Source organism: Erythrolamprus reginae, chromosome 3, assembly GCF_031021105.1.
Source record: "Erythrolamprus reginae isolate rEryReg1 chromosome 3, rEryReg1.hap1, whole genome shotgun sequence".
Classification (NCBI taxonomy): Eukaryota; Metazoa; Chordata; class Lepidosauria; order Squamata; family Dipsadidae; genus Erythrolamprus; species Erythrolamprus reginae.
This window is the reverse complement of record NC_091952.1, coordinates 100444299-100462890: the sequence shown is the minus strand read 5'-3', so window position 1 is coordinate 100462890 and position 18592 is coordinate 100444299. Positions and strand designations below refer to the sequence as shown.

At 39.3% G+C, this 18592-nt stretch overlaps 1 protein-coding gene across 2 annotated transcripts in view; it reads right to left on the bottom strand.

Moving 5' to 3' along the window:
• Positions 1 to 4762: 4762 nt before the first annotated feature.
• The window catches only part of RGL1 (ral guanine nucleotide dissociation stimulator like 1), a 117905-nt gene continuing 104075 nt past the window's right edge, over positions 4763 to 18592 (bottom strand). Inside the window, exons 14-18 of one of the 2 annotated variants that reach the window (XM_070746303.1) lie at positions 17647 to 17736; positions 15283 to 15469; positions 12283 to 12537; positions 9971 to 10085; positions 4763 to 5898 (exon numbers count right to left, since the gene is read on the bottom strand). In XM_070746303.1, coding sequence (XP_070602404.1) covers positions 5711 to 5898; positions 9971 to 10085; positions 12283 to 12537; positions 15283 to 15469; positions 17647 to 17736 — 835 coding nt within the window. In that variant the 3' untranslated portion in view covers positions 4763 to 5710. The remainder of the gene's footprint in view (positions 5899 to 9970; positions 10086 to 12282; positions 12538 to 15282; positions 15470 to 17646; positions 17737 to 18592) is intronic. The other variant, XM_070746302.1, reaches the window with a different exon arrangement.

Sequence of the window (18592 nt, the reverse complement as noted above, 5' to 3'; positions counted from 1 at the left end):
ATACCGGGCTCCCCAATTTTTCCTCACTGTCATCTAGTTCAGCTCTTCAATAAGACTGCTGCTATTCATCTTCCTAACAACACTTAACAGATTAATCCTGCTGTATGTTTTGCATTCTTTCTTGCTAGTTTCACTTCTGTACAGGAAAACTTTCACATTCCAATCAACAGGCACAAATGCAGTCTTCCCAAAAATGCTGCCAAAGTTACTCACTACTAAAAAGATCATGTGCTTATTTTAATAACTCGACAATTATATTAATATACTTTCAAGCCTTATCATTCTATGTTCTCATAGCATTTACAATTTAACTTTTCATCCTTTTTCCTAATTTTCACATCCATTTAAATTTCACCCTTTGATATACAGGAATTCCCGTACAAATATCTAAAGTATTACTCTCAGAATTTCCTCCATTCAGTTCCATACTAATTCATGCCATCACAATTTTAATTTCATTCACTGTCCCTGAGTCTCATTATTTAACTTGTTTCAGCCATTTCAAACAAATGTTTGTATTTCCCTCTGAATTGCACTACATTTTTAATCTTTGTGTTTACTGTTATAATTACAATTTTTTACCTATCTTTATACAGATAGTCCTCAGTTAATGATAGCAATGGGGATTGGAATTGCACCACTCAGTGACAATTCCAGAAGTCTTGGGGGCTGTCATTGAGTGAATCACGTTCCCCATTGATATTATTGTTGTTGGAAGCCAGCAAAGAAACTGAAATGGTGACATGACTGGGACTCTATCGTCATAACTGCGAGCTGAGGGATGGTATGACAGAAAGAACTCTGAGGACCAGTTACAAGCACCACTTGTTCAGTACTGTTGCAGGCTTGAGTACCACCTGTAATGTATCTTTTCCTCAATATTTTACACCATTTTTTCTCATTCCCAGCCCTTTTCATTTTATTAATCCATCAAACATTATCTTCCATTTTTCCCATTAGGTTCCACATTTTTGTAACAAACAAAAATTATTTTCACTCTTTTTTGAGCAGGTTCCACATCCTCTTATGTCTGCTTTTCAATCATTGTTATCTACTCCTTCCTTCCTTCCTTCCTTCCTTCCTTCCATCCTTCGTTTCCTTCCTTCCTTTTATTTATTTATTAGATTTGTATGCCGCCCCTCTCTGTAGACTCGGGGCGGCTCACAACAGCAATAGAACAATTCATAACAAATCTAATAATTTAAAAACATTTTAAATACCCCATTATTAATCAAACATATATACAAACATACCATACATAAATTGTATAGGCCCGGGGGGGATATCTCAATTCCCCCATGCCTGACAGCAAAGGTGGGTTTTAAGAAGTTTACGGAAGGCAAGGAGGGTGGGGGCAGTTCTAATCTCCGGGGGGAGCTGGTTCCAGAGAGTCGGGGCCGCCACAGAGAAGGCTCTTCCCCTGGGACCCGCTAAACGACATTGTTTAGTCGAGGGACCCGGAGAAAGTCAGCTCTGTGGGACCTAATCGGTTGCTGGGATTCAGGCGGCAGAAGGCGATCCTGGAGATATTCTGGTCCAATGCCATGAAGGGCTTTATAGGTCATAACCAACACTTTGAATTGTGACCAGAAATTGATCGGCAACCAATCCTTCCTTCCTTCCTTCCTTCCTTCCTTCCTTCCTTCCTTCCTTCCTTCCTTCCTTCCTTCCATACTACCTACTCAACCCCTGCCCATGGATTGTAAAGCCCATTGCTGGTTCTTTTGCTACCATTGTACGCTACCATTGTACACTGTAGATTCTTATTTTCATCTGTACACACAATGTGACCTGACACCAATTCATACTTTCGGACATACATTTTAGCTCTTTTCCTTCCCTCCATGGATTCTTCAGTATTACCTCCAACTATCTGACTATAGTACCTCTGTTACAGACTATGACATTTTCCCCATTCCTAGTTTCCCAAATGGCCAACATACTTAGATTTCTTTCACTTATTAACTTATGTTCTTCCCACCTACACATTTTTATTTCAATCTTCTATTGAACTAACATCAGAAAGTCCATTAAGACCAAGAGAAAATGTACACTAGAAAAGTCAGCTTTGTTGCACCATGCCACAAGTAACAGCCTCTCCTTATGCAATGACAGGACAGTTAGTTTTCTATTCTTTCATTGATATAGCAGAAACTTGGAGGTCAAGCAAGCTCATACTCTTACATGCAGGGTCCCTAATCTAGAGCCTACCTTGCAAAGTAACCTATTGCTGCTTGCATCTGACTAACAAAGATTGAGGCATATGCAGTATACTGACACACTCACAATCTCTTGTAGACAATAATATGGAGAATTTAAGTAAGCGTCTCAACATATAAAGCATTTGAAATGGTAAATTTTATATAGTGCAAATATATCACAATATGATACATGTTCATTTAAAAATATACCTGTTTTTAATCTATTGTCTAAAGCAGTGGTTCTCAACCTTTCTAATGCCGCGACCCTTTAATGCAGTTCCTCGTGTTGTGGTGACCCCCAACCCTAAGTCTAGCACCAATTCTCCCAACACAGCTTGAAGCTAATTGGTGGGAAGGTCAGAGAGACACCCCCCACTGTAAATGACTAATTGGTCGGATTGTAAAAATATGTTCCAAGGCGCCAGAATAGAAGCTTTAGTTCCTAACACCATGGGAAGTTTGTCTTTTCCCATGGTCTTTGGCAACCCCTGTGAAACGGTCATTCGACCCCCAATGGGGTCCCGACCCCCAGGTTGTGAACCACTGGTCTAAAGCCTTGATTTATCTAATTCTACTATGTAGCAATCTTAATTCTACCCATACCCTTGCCCTCATCCCCATGTATATATATGCATACATGTGCACACATGCAAACATATCAATGAGAAGACTCTTATCCCCTTCTTCAAAGAAAAGCAAATCTATTTTGCTGGCTCATTTCTGACTACTGAATACTTGGCTTCTAAATGTCCCTGTGCTTCAACCACCCATTCCCTTTCTTACATGGAGAAAGCTTGAAAAAAATGCTTTGTTGAAGTACAGTGATACCTCATCTTACAAACGCCTCATCACACAAACTTTTCGAGATACAAACCTGGGGTTTAAGGTTTTTTTGCCTCTTCTTACAAACTATTTTCACCTTACAAACCCACCGCCGCCGCTAGGATGCTCCGCCTCCGGACTTCCGTTGCCAGCGAAGCACCCGTTTTTGCACTGCTGGGATTCCCCTGAGGCTCCCCTCCATGGAAAACCCCACCTCCGGACTTCCATGTTTTTGTGATGCTGCAGGGGAGTCCCAGCAGCGCAAAAACAGCCGCTTCGCTGCCAACGGAAGTCCAGAGGTGGGGTTTCCCAGCGAGGGGAGCCTCAGGGGAATCCCAGCAGTGCAAAAACACAGAGGTCCGGAGGTGGGGTTTCCCAAGGAGGGGAGCCTCAGGGCAATCCCAGCAGCGCAAAAATGGGCACTTCGGCTGGCAAAAGGGGTGAATTTTAGACTTGCATGCATTAATCGCTTTTCCATTGATTTCTATGGGAACCATTGTTTCATCTTACAAACTTTTCACCTTAAGAACCTTGTCCCGGAACCAATTAACTTTGTAAGACAAGGTATCACTATATTTAGGAAGTGTTACTTATAGTGTCACTTCTCTATTTTTTCTATGATGGTACAACTAATAACAAATTGCCCTGAGTGTGATTATCAATTATCAATTTACAGTAGTATATTTAAGGATCCAAAGAATTCAGAATTGGAATAGGATAGACTTTCAGTGAACCCAATTAAACCTGGTAATACATTCAAGTTGAGGTTGCAAATTAAGTGAGGGGAAAAAATCCTCCATGTAAATTTACAGTCATAAATGAGGGGATTCTATTGAATTTGGTAAAGTCTGCTTTACGGTAATGGGGTGAAAGTTGTAGCTGTGTTTGGTCTTTACAAGAGACTTACGGAAGGGGTTGTATGCACGTGAGGAATGCTACATGGACTTCAAAAGGAAACTGCTGACACAGCAGCAGACTGCAAAGCGTAAGTGGGAAGATGATGGGATGCCACTGTTGCTCACTAAAGTCAATAATCCGAAAAAAAAGCTATGAGGAAGAAGCTTTCCTACCACCCATGTCTGGATATTTATAACTAGTACCAACATTATTACTTTAATTTCAACATTTCTCTGACTGTACTACTGTTGTACAGGCGCCAAAGGTTTAATATCATCACTGAAAACTTGACCCTTCAAAAAGTGTATACCATCATTCCTTTTTTAACAAACCGGGCTCAGGAGGCAAAGAGGTAACTAAAGCAATATACTGCATTTATCGGAATATAAGATGCAGCCTTTTTCCTGCCCAAGAGGCTGAAAATTGGGTGTGTCTTATACTCTGAATTTAGGTTTTTCAAAGCTTTTTTTTTCAATGCAAATGAGGCGGTAACAATTTTTTCTCTTACTAACTTGCAAGCTTTTTAAAATTGCTAATTGCTCCAAATAATGTTTTTTCCAGGCCTAAGTCTTTGCAGGCTTTTTAAAATTGATACTTGCTCCGAATAAGGTGTTTTTAAACCATAACCAGGGGATAAAATGATGTGCTGAAGCTGACCAGACTAAGGATGCTAAGGATGCTGATAGGCAGATTTCTTTCCTTATTTTCCTTCCCCAAAACTAAGATGCATCTTATATTCCGGTGTATTTTATACCCTGAAAAATACAGTATATATGAATGGCTGAATTCTATTTAAAAAGGGGGGGGGTTTAAAAAAATAATCACAAGAAATATCTGGGCTCTTTTCAAAGGATGGTTATTAAGTAGGTTTACTTTATTTATCTTTTGTTTTGCTTTGTTTCTCAGACTGAGTATGGTATAAAACATAATTGTTATAGTTTAGTAGAATGCCAATATGGCTGAATACAGGGTAACAGCTCCACAGCTGAAAGGGGAGTAAAACTGCACACTCCAAGGAAATATATTTTGACTTTTTATAATATTTATATATTTATATATATATATACACACAAAACACACACATACCTGCACACATTCTCTCACCCAATTTTAAAAAAATAGCAAAGCATAACGAAAACAACATAGTGGCATTAAGAGCAAGTGGTGTGCATTCGTATAGTCATCGGTGAATAGCTGACTCCTGGAGCAGGAAATGGATTCTTCCAGCATGCCTGAAAGGACTGGAAGCTGGGAGGACTTAAAAACAAACGGCAGGGGGAGAATTCTAAGATACTGCTAATTCCCCTTTTTCAGAAGCTGGGTTGCCTCTACCAAAGCGACCCGACTTTACCAGTCATCTCCCAGCACTGTCATCAGCCAGCCAGTGGTTAGACTGATGCTCTTCCGCCTCTGGTAAGAACACAAGGGATTAAAACGCCTTCTTCCATTTATAAAAGTGCATCTAAAACACTCTAAATTAATACTGTCAAAACTGAGAAGAGGCGAAGAGTCTGTGGCAAGGCTGGAGCATCAGCTGCATTATTCTCTGTCTCTCTGACAGAAAGTGGCCTTGAATTCATGGACTGGGTGCAAAAGAGGGGAGGGGAAAGTGCCTACGGGGTGCAGGACCTTTTTGTCTATTCTCTGCAACTAACTAACTGTGTGCTTATTTATAGCAAATGTTAGCCTTGTACTCTCCAAAGCCGAATACTGACACGTTCATTTCCATGTAGGTAGTCTCTTGCAATGGTTCTTCGAGCCCACCTCTTGGGCGTTGGGCTGATCCACCCTCAAAGGGTAATTTTGCTGTTTCTGTTGCTCCAGCAGCCCCTCCTGTTGGTCCTGGGAAGAGTCAAGCTGGAGCGGTTTCTCAGTTTCACTTGCCCGTCGAGGGAGTTTTTCTTCCGCAGGACAAAGTCAAAGTTCACCTGGCTGTTCATGGCATAAAAGACGTTTGCGCTATCTGGGATGACCAGTTCTGGAAAAAGCAGAAAAAGAATTGTGACAAATGGTGGACATAGAAACATAGAAGACTGACGGCAGAAAAAGACCTCATGGTCCATCTAGTCTGCCCTTATACTATTTCCTGTATTTTATCTTACAATGGATATATGTTTATCCCAGGCATGTTTAATTTCAGTTACTGTGGATTTACCAACCACGTCTGCTGGAAGTTTGTTCCAAGGATCTACTACTCTTTCAGTCAAATAATATTTTCTCACGTTGCTTTTGATTTTCCCCCCAACTAACTTCAGATTGTGTCCCCTTGTTCTTGTGTTCACTTTCCTATTAAAAACACTTTCCTCCTGGACCTTATTTAACCCTTTAACATATTTAAATGTTTCGATCATGTCCCCCCTTTTCCTTCTGTCCTCCAGACTATACAGATTGAGTTCATTAAGTCTTTCCTGATACGTTTTATGCTTAAGACCTTCCACCATTCTTGTAGCCCGTCTTTGGACCCATTCAATTTTGTCAATATCTTTTTGTAGGTGAGGTCTCCAGAACTGAACACAGTATTCCAAATGTGGTCTCACCAGCGCTCTATATAAGGGAATCACAGTCTCCCTCTTCCTGCTTGTTATACCTCTAGCTATGCAGCCAAGCATCCTACTTGCTTTTCCTACTGCCCGACCACACTGCTCACCCGTTTTGACAGTCTCCTTCTACCTCATTCATTCATTCATTCATTCATTCATTCATTCATTCATTCGTGACATTTATATGCCACCCAATTCCAACAGCATTCTGGGCGGCTCACAATAATCACAATAATTAAAAACAATATAAAATGTATTAACAGTAAAACAGCAAGAACAGTATAAAATACATTACTGACCCTTAAAGAAAACCATGCATACTATCAATCATTCATATTCCTAGATCTGCCAGAAGAGCCAGGTCTTAACGGCTTTCTGAAAGACCGGTAGGGTGGGGATAATACGGAACTCTGCAGGCAGTTAATTCCAAAGGGTCGGAGCTGCCACAGATAAGGCCCTTCCCTGTGGCCCCACCAGCCAACATTGTTTGGCGGATAGGACTTGGAGAAGGCCAGTTCTGTGGACCCTTATTGGTTGCTGAGAGGTATGAGACAGAAGGCGGTCCCGTAATTCCTATTCTTGTCAGCATGATAGTTTGGGCAACCGTTAAGGGTGCAGCTCCTCAGAGGTGGTTTCCTTCTTCTTTGAAGGATGGAAAACCAATAGAACTGTCCAAACCTTTCTACCAGACCATGCTCCAAAACATGCAAACTAGCAAAGCATCCCATCCCACCTATCTTTCAAGCATTGAAACAGCTACGTATTCTGAAAGTTTGGCATACTGTAGCTGTTGTGTGGGCTTCCTTCATCTCCAGAAGAAGGTCCACCTGAGCCATACTTCTTTTATACTCAGTCCTTCGATACAGCTCGCCCACCCACTTCTGTGCATGCGCAGAAATATTGAATGTATAGCAGTGCTGGAAGGCTCTGCCCACCTGCCCGTGATGCTTCTATGTATGTGCAGAAGTGTCGTGTGCATGAACTAGTTGTTCTAGAACCCACTACTGAATACCATCCCTGCCGTACTATCCTCATTATCTGTACTTATTTCCTTCATTTATGTTTATAACTATACCTGCTATCTTGTACACGTTTGACAAATAAATAAATAAATAAATAAATAAATAAATAAATAATGACTTAGAAGATGAAAAAAATATTATGCACTTAACAGCCACTGATATGAGTTTTCTGAAAAGAGATTCATGAAGAATAACAACTTTGGTGAAGACAGTGTAAAGGAAGGAGGATATGCAATGATGCAGAAATCACATATACCACTGTGTGATGGGATGAATCAAAGATTTGTGCTATCTCTTTTGTTGAATGACTTTGGCATATTGCCAGGAGCTGCCCTGAAGGCATTGCTACCATAGCCATTCCATTTTGATCTGCATCCACGCAATGCATACTTTGTGTTTTTTCAGTCATTTTAGCTGCATTCAACAAAAGTGACCCAATGGCAGGGTTCCCTTGTTAAACTAAGCCATGATTTGTTTAACTATGATTTATTGACTAAATTGGCTGGGATACACTCAGCTAAGCCATAAAGCATGATTGACTGAATATGACTGCAAATCAGCACGTGCTGGCACCTTTTTCACATAATTTCCGAGGTTTGAATAAACCTACTGTTCTGATGAATTAAAAAGAAAAGTGGGGATTGAGAAAAGCCACCTAGGCCAAGTAGGAAATAATGACTCTAATTAGCATTACTAATAAGCCAAAATTTACAGGGGTGCATGGAAGCAAAAGCTAAGGGAACAGCGGGAAGCAAAGCAACACAGCTCCAAAGATTTCCTTTCCTTTTCAAAGAGATAGTCATGGAAATGTAGAAGGTCTGAGAAGAGGAGATAATTATCACATCATAATTATCAAAGGCAAAATGAAACACAATTTACATAGGATATTACCTTGATTTCTCTCAAATTTTGTATAAACCAAAGCCCCCCCCCCCTTGAACCACAGTGAAGTGCACCAACTGTTACTAATTAAAATACAGTGCACACCATGATTATGAATTGGGGATGGCAATTGACTGCAGTTCTCATATTAGCTTGGTCTCTCAAGTTACACTTCATTTCACGGAGCTCAAGAATGCTGATAAAGCCCTTCGTTATTTTAATATGGACACCTGGTTCATTTCAAATGATAAAGTTAAAGTGATGTTTTTAAAAAAAACAAAACAAAACAAAACTGTTACACGGTTGCAAGAAAAACTGGTGCACAATTTCCAGCAAAAAGGCTCAGATATTCTTCAATGTTGGCCCAAAGTTGCTGCCGAACTAGTGGAGATAGAAGGGGTGGTTTGTGACTGCAGCAATCATGTAAACCTAAACCCTTGTAGGAAACTGTCTGCTAAGCCATTTGTCACAATGATGCCCATGGGACAGACTGTCATTCTTGATTGAGAATGAATGTTGAAGAAAGCTGGATACTCCAAAGATAACTGAAAGAATGAAAAATGTGATTCTTAACAACCCTACCAGGTGGTCCCCCTGTACAGTGTCCAGTATGATATTACTGAGTCCCAACACTGAACTCTCTCTCTCTCTCTCTCTCTCTCTCTCTCTCTCTCTCTCTCTCTCTCTCTCTCTCTCTCATCCTCCCTCCCGCCCTCTCTCCGTCCGTCCATCCATCCATCCATCCATCCATCCATCCATCCATCCATCCATCCATCTATTGTCTCAATATGTATCACATTAGTATCTTGGGGAAGTGCTATAACAGTATCACAGACATACTGTTCCTTTCCAAGGATATTTAGTAAATTTCTGCTCTCTTTTATTTTATTCAATCTGCTGAAGCTTAAATTTCCTAATAAAATATAAAAGCAAGTTTGTAAAATTGCAAATTATGGAGGGTTCCAAGATGGAGGGGACTAAGAGTTTTTAATACAGGTAGTCCTTAACCTACAACTCATTTAGTGATTGTTTAAAGTTACCACAGCACTGAAAAAAGTGACTTATGACCATTGTTCACATTTACGACTGTTGCAGTGTTCCCATGGTCATGGGATCAACATTCAGATACATGGCAACTACTTCGTATTTATGATGGTTGCAATGTCCTGGGGTCATGTGATCCCCCTTGGAAACCTTCTGACAAGCAAAGTCAGTGGGGAAGCTGCTTCACTTAACCACGATGTTCCTAACTTAAGAACTGCTGTGATGTACTTAACACATGTGGCAAGAAAGCTCATAAAACAGGGCAAAACTCACTCAAACGTCTCACTTAGCAACCTAAATTGTGGGCTCAATTGTGGTCATAAATCGAGGACTACTTGGGTAGTCATTCTGCAGGTGCCCTCGGTCTCACTCTGCATTTTTAAAAAATGCAACTTTCCCCCACACCTGCCTGTTTCTTTTAACTTCAGCTCCGATAGAATGGATTAATTTCAGATAGACATGCAAATTAAAACACCCAGGAGATGTGTCTTGAGCCCTCTGCCTTCAGGGGAAAAAAATAACCAGTTTCCTAAGCAGCAAACAAAAGTCTTGTTTTTCTTACCTTTGTCCTCAGAAATGACCTGAACGAGTTGATAAACCTCAGCAGGATCCGATTCCAGGTTGTGTTTCAACATCGCTCGCTGGATGACAGCAGGAGTCTTGTCTTGGCTAGTTAACTGGAAAGAAAGAACAAATTGCAATGAGGCCTTCCTCTTCCCCACATTCTGGATTCCAGGCAGGCTTTATGTTTTGATTGCCTAAGTCTTAGTGCCCCAAGCTGTCTTTTTTGGGGTGGGGGAGAAATATCAGTTGAATGGACTGGTCAAATAAGAATGCTACATAAACAGTTGGCTGAGAGAAACAGTTATTTTTGCAGCTGAGGTTATTTGTTAAAGGGTTCTTTTTCTCTCCCTTGAGTTAGCATTTACAGTAGAGTACAATCTTAACACTGCTGTCAGTTACATGTGTGAGTGAGAGGAACCAAAGTAGCTGTGGAAAAACTAAGCCATTTTATGGCTCCCTGTTAGAGCTCTTTAATTTAACATCACGCTTATTATTATTTGGACCTGATATTGAAGAGGAGAATAAGGGAAGACTTTCAGGATCTCCCAGAAGCATTACTTAGGGCTTTGAAGGCAGACAAAAGATGGAGGGAAGAAGTTTGCCTGGTCCTTGTTCTGGGAAAACAAAGAAGGAAAGAAAAGTACATCTAAAATCTGGGAAAAGCTTACCTTTGTTGTTCTGGGAGCAACAATTAACTCGCTTTAATTAAATGTTTGAATTATTTAGCTTATTTATGTACTGTTCTAGGGGTGTGAAGTACAGTACATTTAATCAATACGTGGCTTTGTAGCCTGAGAAATTTGTATTGATGCACCCAGGGCAAAGCTGTCTTTGATACACACTGGGGAAATCTCTTTCTTAAATTAGCTACAAACAGTTCAATTTTGGGGGAACTGTGTTGATTCAAACAGCTTGATTTTAAAAAATGCAATTATGTGTTATTTTCACTCCCCAAAAAGCCCCATCAGTACCTTCACTCAGTCAAAAAGAGAGATCCTGTCTTTGAGTTGTCTTGATATGCCTGCACCAGTAGTAAACTATTTGCACAAACCAGTGGAGATTGCAACAAAAAAGAGAAATACAAAAGGACTACCATGTATTGTTTGCACAATCATGAGTGATGACTCCATATTTTGATCAATAGCTCCTAATTTGAATGCTCTCATTATTGTTTAGAGAGATTTGATATTAAAAACAAATTCCCTAGAGACAAATATTTAAAAAGGAGAAATTCCAGCAGGTCTTACAGTATTGCATACAAATCTAATAAATAGATAGATAGATAGATAGATAGATAGATAGATAGATAGATAGATAGATAGATAGATAGATAGCGTTCTTGATTCAACATCAATTCCATGTAAGTCAAAATCTTATTTGAAAGAAGGCAGATCAGAAACTGTAAATCAATACAGCATACAAGAGTCCTTTGTCTTCCCATCTCCTTGTGTTAATTCAGTGCAAATTATTTCGAGGCATACACATAAATCTGCAGAATGGTGATTTAGATAGCTAGTACAATCATTTTGCAAGAAGTGGTGCAAAAATTGATGGTGCAGTAGTGGGAAATACTGTTTTTCTTTCGACTGATATGTTTCACCATTTTTGTCATATAATACATAGTTTATACACACAGCGATACATAAAACATAGAGAGATATGTAACTAATTGGTTGGACTAAATCACCTACAAATTCCCTTCCAACTCTGTTAATCTGTTAATATCCAATGAGATATGTTCTGTTCTTCAGATATGTTGAGATTATAATTCCCAGAATTCTCAGATAGTATAACTAATAAAGAGATCAGACTATAGAAAAAAAAACCCTAAATTAGTTATTTCTGGTTCTGTATTTCTCAGTGTCTGACTTTTGACTAGTAAATTCCATGTAGATTATCTAGAGTTGATTGGTTGGTTATTGGATTAGAAAACCCTAGTCTTACACAAATAATCTTTCCAACAAGTCTTACACAAAATATATTTTCTTTTTTAGGTACTTGCAATTGTGTGCTCAAGCAATGGACCAAAAAGGTAGAAAGTCTACCTTTTTAAATGCCCTACAATTTGCTCTGAAGAGCCTTGGAAGAAATGCATGTTTAAAAAAAGCAAAGTTATTCAGCATGTCAGAAATTGTTACAGTGATAGGTAGAAGAGCTTTAGGATTTTTGACAGGAGCTCTCTGCGGGAGGATAATAGGAAGTGAATTTGTAAACTTTTGCATGAATGATTTGGGATTTGAGTTCATCTGTCAAATTGTGGTATCTCAGTGATACAGCCCCTTATAAATAACCACAGTTCTCATGACATACCATAATGCTCTTATACATGTTGCCATTATTGTCTTCAACACTGATACGGATGATACAGGTGTCTTCGTTCTGTTGGTTGTAAACAGGAGAGGAGACTGTTGAGGTAATGGAGGTGACAGAGATGGAGCGTTTGTGGATTCTGGGATTGTTGACCAGTGAAGGAGGAGATGCAAGGACATTAGTGAAGGATGATACTCCTGATGAAGAGGTGTCCATGGAGTGGATGGAGGAACAAGAGGAGGAAGACTCTGTGAGCTAAGGAGTAAAGTCATGAAAGACAAATAAAAATATTTATTTGATTTACAGTAGTTTCTAATCTGAGGATTTTTTTAAAAAAAAAGAAAGGAAAATTTTAAAAAACACCACTAAAACTGGTAGCTAAACTTTAGGGTTATCTTAACAGCATCACCTGAAGATAAAAAGGTTCTAATATTACAACTTTGCCTCCACTATACACTGTTATCCTGCCAATCCTTTATAGATGTAATTAGAATTTTTAGCTTTTGGGGATATAGCAATCTGATACACATATATTTAAAGTAAGTTCAATTCAATTCAATTCAATTTATTATATTTGTATGCCGCCCCTCTCTGAAGACTCGGGGCGGATCACAACAATAATAAAAACAGTATAATAATGGAACAAATCTAATAATAAAATTATATTAAAAAACCCCAACAATTTAAAAACCATACAACACATACATACCAAACATAAAATATAGGAAAGCCTGGGGGAGATGTCTTAATTCCCCCATGCCTGGCAATATAGGTGGGTCTTGAGTAACTTGCAAAAGACAAGGAGGGTGGGGGCCATTCTAATCTCTGGGGGGAGTTGATTCCAGAGGGCCGGGGCCGCCACAGAGAAGGCTCTTCCCCTGGGGCCCACCAAATGACATTGTTTGGTCCACGGGATCCAGAGAAGGCCAACTCTGTGGGACCTTATCGGCCGCTGGGATTCGTGCGGTAGAAGGCAGTTCCGGAGGTATTCTGGTCCAATGCCATGAAGGGCTTTAAAGGTCATTACCAACACTTTGAATTGTGACCACTGAAGGAACTCATATTGAATTGCACCACTGGCAGAATTGAACAATAATCCAAGTTAAGACAATGTTCTTTTGAGCTTTTTATTTCTTTGCGTACTAGTATTAAATGCTCTGAGGTAGTATTTACAGTAGTACCTCTACTTAAGAATGCCTCTACTTAATTTCTCGTGCTGGGTGCATGAGAGGCGCATGCTCCTCCTCGCTGCCTCAGAGTCCCTCTTTTTCTTTTTTAAGCCTTAAAGTTTTGGATTTTTTTGATTCCCCTCCCCTTCTTCCTTCGGTAACTACTGTCCTCCTCCTCTTCTTCCTCTTCCTCCTCCTCTTCTTCCTCTTCCTCCTCCCACCCAAATTCCGAACTTTTATTTCTTTCCTAATGGGTTTACACGCATTATTTGCTTTTACGTTGATTCCTATGGGAAAAAATACTTCTACTTTAGAATGTTTCTACTTAAGAACCTGATCATGGAACGAATTAAGTTCTTAAGTAGATACCACTATATACCATAAGATGCCTTAAAAGCAAATTGTATTTCCTGAATTTAGAACTGACCAGCAGATGGCAGAATCTACACCTTTTTTGTTAGCTGATGCTACAGTTACAGCTGTAGCTATAATCTCAGAAATTTTTTCCTTTTGAAAATTTTTTAAAACGGAAGTTTTGTCTCCTGTAGAGTGTGTAGTGGGAGGGGGGTTTATAAAGTTTTTAGGGGTTATATTCAACACAGAAATATTACGGTACTTTTCTTTCAATATATATAAATCTCAAAGTGTTGAACTATGGAGTCCTTGATGCTTTCTAGGCTTAGTTGTTTGTTGGTAGACATGAATCAACCATCAATAGACATGGACAGATAAATTATATTTGCACAGCATTCAAAAGGGACAATAAAAAAGCTAAGAAGGAAACAAAAAGACTAGGACACATCCTCTCCAGCAATCAGCACCAAGATAAACAAGGATTAACACCTGACAAACAATCTAGCAGAAAACAATGCCCTACTCAAGGAACTACCAAGGAGAAAACCACACATTCCTACAAATACTGGCTGGACTAGCTACTATATATAAACAGGCAGGAAACCCCCATACTCACTAATAAGTATGATGTTATCTAATTGATAAGAAACAAACAACCAAGCTGTAAGAGCACCAAGGACTCCTTTGTTGTTCTTGTCTCAGGAAACTGATAATGTGATCCAGGGTTGCAGAAACCTTTGACCCACTATATCATTACTAAAATACACTCCTAACTATGAGAGATGCTGTGCATTACAATTCAGCAATATCTGGAGGTTCACAGATTGCTCACTTTGATCCTATAGAGATGAGATGGATGGAGACAACATGATTTCAATTTCATATTGAGGGTAAACTGGGCCCCTATAAATCAGTTGATAAAGTCATTGAGCACTTTCATTGTACCAGAATCTGGCTGCAAAAAGTATCACCACCGCAGCAAATGAAAATCCTCCAACAAGGCTGTCAACCCATTGGGTGTGATTACTAGTGCAATGGGGGATACTCCATTCACTTCCCATGAGATCTGAATCCCCTTCTCATAATGCCCAAGAGTTAAAAATTGGAAATCGGTTTCAGAGGAATATCCCATGTTTACACCAGGAAGAAAGTTGGGTAGAAAAGTTTATGCATCACAGCAAGTGTTTTGAGGTAGACTCTAAACCATGATTTTTCAAACTGGAATATGTACGCCCCTCTTCTTGGGGAGAGACAGACAGAGTCCAGGGAATGTGTGAAGAAGTTTTTAGTTGTATGTTATTATAATAAAGCCACCTTTCCCACAGTTTCATTATATTGGTTTCATACTGGCCTTTATATTTTTAAAGGAACTGTCTCCACTGAGATTACACTTAAGAGAATGGCAAATATTTTAAGATCTCTGCTCCAATCCCAATATCTCCTCCTGAAAATAAAGAGTTGCCTTTCTGGCTCATACTTTCTTTTGGGCGTCATCAGGGGTATCCGTAGGAGTGATGCAGATGTCCTCCGATTCATAATGGTTTGACTCGCAGGATGATACGCTGACCGAATCCATGCTTTCCCCGGAGCTCCCGCTCGGTACGGACTTGGGCTGCTCTTTGGTAGGTGTGCTATTAGCAATCACATCAGATCCCAGAAATAAGCTGTCTCAACACAACAAATGAAAGAGGGCAAAGTGTTGGTGAAGAGTAGAGGCAATGCACAGAAAGCAAGACAGCCTGCAATGTGCACAAGCCTACAATCCCTTGTAACCACATTCTTGCTAATTTCAGAGGAGACAGGCAAGAGGTATGAAACTCAGAGAAGTGATGTGAATTGAAGGTGGGTATCCAATCACTCAACTTATTGCATATCCAGGAAATATACTCTTTGCCTGAGGCTTATCAAAGTGCTAGGCAACCCACTTCTTTTATTTATAATTCCCAGCAGGTAGAAAATGTTGGGAGTTTTACTGTGCTTTTCAAAGAAAGTGGGAGTCTTGATCTGATCATAAAGAATGCATGCCTATTCTGTATTCTTGAGAAAATAAAAAAGCAAGCGAGTGAGTATTTAATTTTGTTCAGGGGAGTCAATATATTATTGCAGCCCTAGTTGATGAAAACTATATCAATTTTCTTAGGAATGATGAATAAACATGGGCGGTGGTTGCAGTTGAAGCTTTTTCCACGTTTATTTATATATGTATACAGTATTTATATACCAAATTTATATATAGTAATTCATTAAAACCACATACAGTGGTACCTCGAGATACGAGTTTAATTCGTTCCGGACCTGGGCTCTTAAGTCGAGCAGCTCTTATCTCGAACGACTTTTCCCCATAGGAATTAATGTAAATAATTTTAATTGGTTCCAGCCCTCAAAAAACTCACAAAGTTAGTCTAAATTATGCAGAAAGACATGTTTTTAATGAAGAAATGTACATGTACATATAAATGAATAATGAAGTTTCTTTCACTTAACTTGTAAACTTTCTTAAACTTTTAAATTTACATATGTTCAACTTCTCTGCCACCCAATCCTGTAGGACAGAGGTCCCCAACCCTTTTTGCACCAGGGACCGGCTTTAAGCGATCAAGAGAGGAATGGGTGAATGAATGGACGGAGGGTGGGAAGGAAGGAAGGAAAGAGGGAAGGGACAGGAACAGAGGAAGGAAGCAAGGAAACTTATGAAAGGGGAGAGTAAGAGAGGAATGAGTGAAGGGAGGGAGGGAGGGAAGAAGGTGGGAAGGAGAAAGAAAAGAAGAAATAGAGGAAGGGAAGGTAAAAGAGAGAAAGAAAAAGAGCAAGAAAGAAAGCTGCAAGCACCCCCCCGAGCCCCCCAGGCCGGCTGCAACCTTTTAAAACACGCGCGCCGCTTCGCAGCTGTCTCCTGAAGCCGAACGCGGAAGTTAGCGTTTGGCTTCAGGAGACAGCTCCTTGGCGCTTGTATCTCGAATTTGGGCTTGTAAGTAGAACAAAAATATCTCTCCCCTCCCAGCTCTTATCTCGAGTTGCTCTTAAGTAGAGCAGCTCTTATGTCGGGGTTCCACTGTATACTCTATCAATTTTCTAATATAGATTATCTTTATTATTCTAAATAGCATTGAGGCTCTTGTCAGTTATTCTTCATTTGCAATATTTTGATCTAAATTCCCGTAAGGAAGATTGCAATGGCAGATTGTTTATTGTTAATATAGGATGGGTTGGGAATAGGGAAAAAAAGCATTTTGCTTCAACATTTAACCATGACAGTGAAGTGAGATTGGGATATATTCCTTTAAATAAAATCATTTAAAGAGGAAGGGAGGGAGATAGAAACAATATTTATTTAGTTTTTCAAGCTTTACTGCAGGAGAGGGAGACTCTAATAGAGTACTTGATTATTCACACTCATTTTTCTTTGTTTATATCTGTGAAAAACAGTTTATTTCAGTTAATGGCTCTTAAAGTTATACTATTAATTCCCTGGGATATGGAAGAATGAAGCTGATTAGAACAGCATAATTTGCAAATGAATTTCAAATGGGTAAATACTATAAGCCCCCCTGAGGCTTAGAGAGATATCTTATATTTTAAATGGGATGAATTGTTTGTTTATTTACTTGGTTGTTTGTTTGTTTACCTGCCTCTAAAACAAGGGAGGAAGCTTTTGAAATGTCTATGCTTCCAAATCCCTTTCCTTTCAGCAAGGATCTGCAGGGAATTCATTTGCACAGATATAAGTGTGGTTTTGCACATGGCTTCAGTGTTTTCCCTGAACCAGAAGAGCAGATGTTGTCTCCCGAGAACAACCCTCAGTTCTTCAGGCTCCCAACCTCCACTCCCCATTCAAACTCACAGGCTCAGTCGCTTCACCATGCTCTTCCGCGGTTTGGGGGATGTGGTGGTTGTGTCGATGGCTGCTTCAACTTCACAGGAAAGAACATAGCTGGAAGATTAGAGATCACCTTCGAATTAGAACAGCATAAAATACTGCTATCATAAAATTAAATCACTGAATTAAATCCAAAGCAAGGTATTTTGGTTGTTTTTTTTGTTTGTTTGTTTTACTTTGGAACATGTTTTTATATCTAACGTAGACATTACTGCAAATTAAGTAGCTATGTTACTATGAGTTATTCCAGTTTTTCTCAACCCCGGTAGTTTGTTCAACTCCTAGAATTCCCTAGCAAACATGTATCAAAATTGCCAAGACTGAGAAACACTGTTATTCAAAAAGTTTTAAATATAACTGCAGGTTGTTTTTTTTTTACTCCTTTCAAAGATATATTTTGTGTTATATAGAAACTAAGATACTTCTTGGGTTTATTTTTCTTCCTCAACTTGGGTCTTCCTCAGACCCAAAATGGATGCTTTTCAAGGTACGTACAATATATTCTCCATTCTAATATAATATATTCCAACTCGATGCGCAGGTGATATTCTGAGCACCAGAACTGAGTGGAAATAAATAAATGTTCAAGTAAAATGGCCTTATATTCTAAACATGCACTAAGAAGAGAGGAAAACCAACAGTGCATCGAAGCATAGACATGTACACAGAAGGATTTTCTGTAATGAGTTAGATCTGTAAATAAAATCCATAAAATGCAATTGTTACTCTGCATACTGAAATCTAATTTTTTGGGCTCACAATTAAAATTCAACCATGGCAACATCAGGGAAAGAGAGAGAAAAACAAGCTCTGCACCTGTTTAGTGAAACTCAAAATGTCACGGGGAAAAGGAAGTTGATATAAAAAGACAAGTTCATGTGTTATATATAGCTGCATATTGCTGTAAATG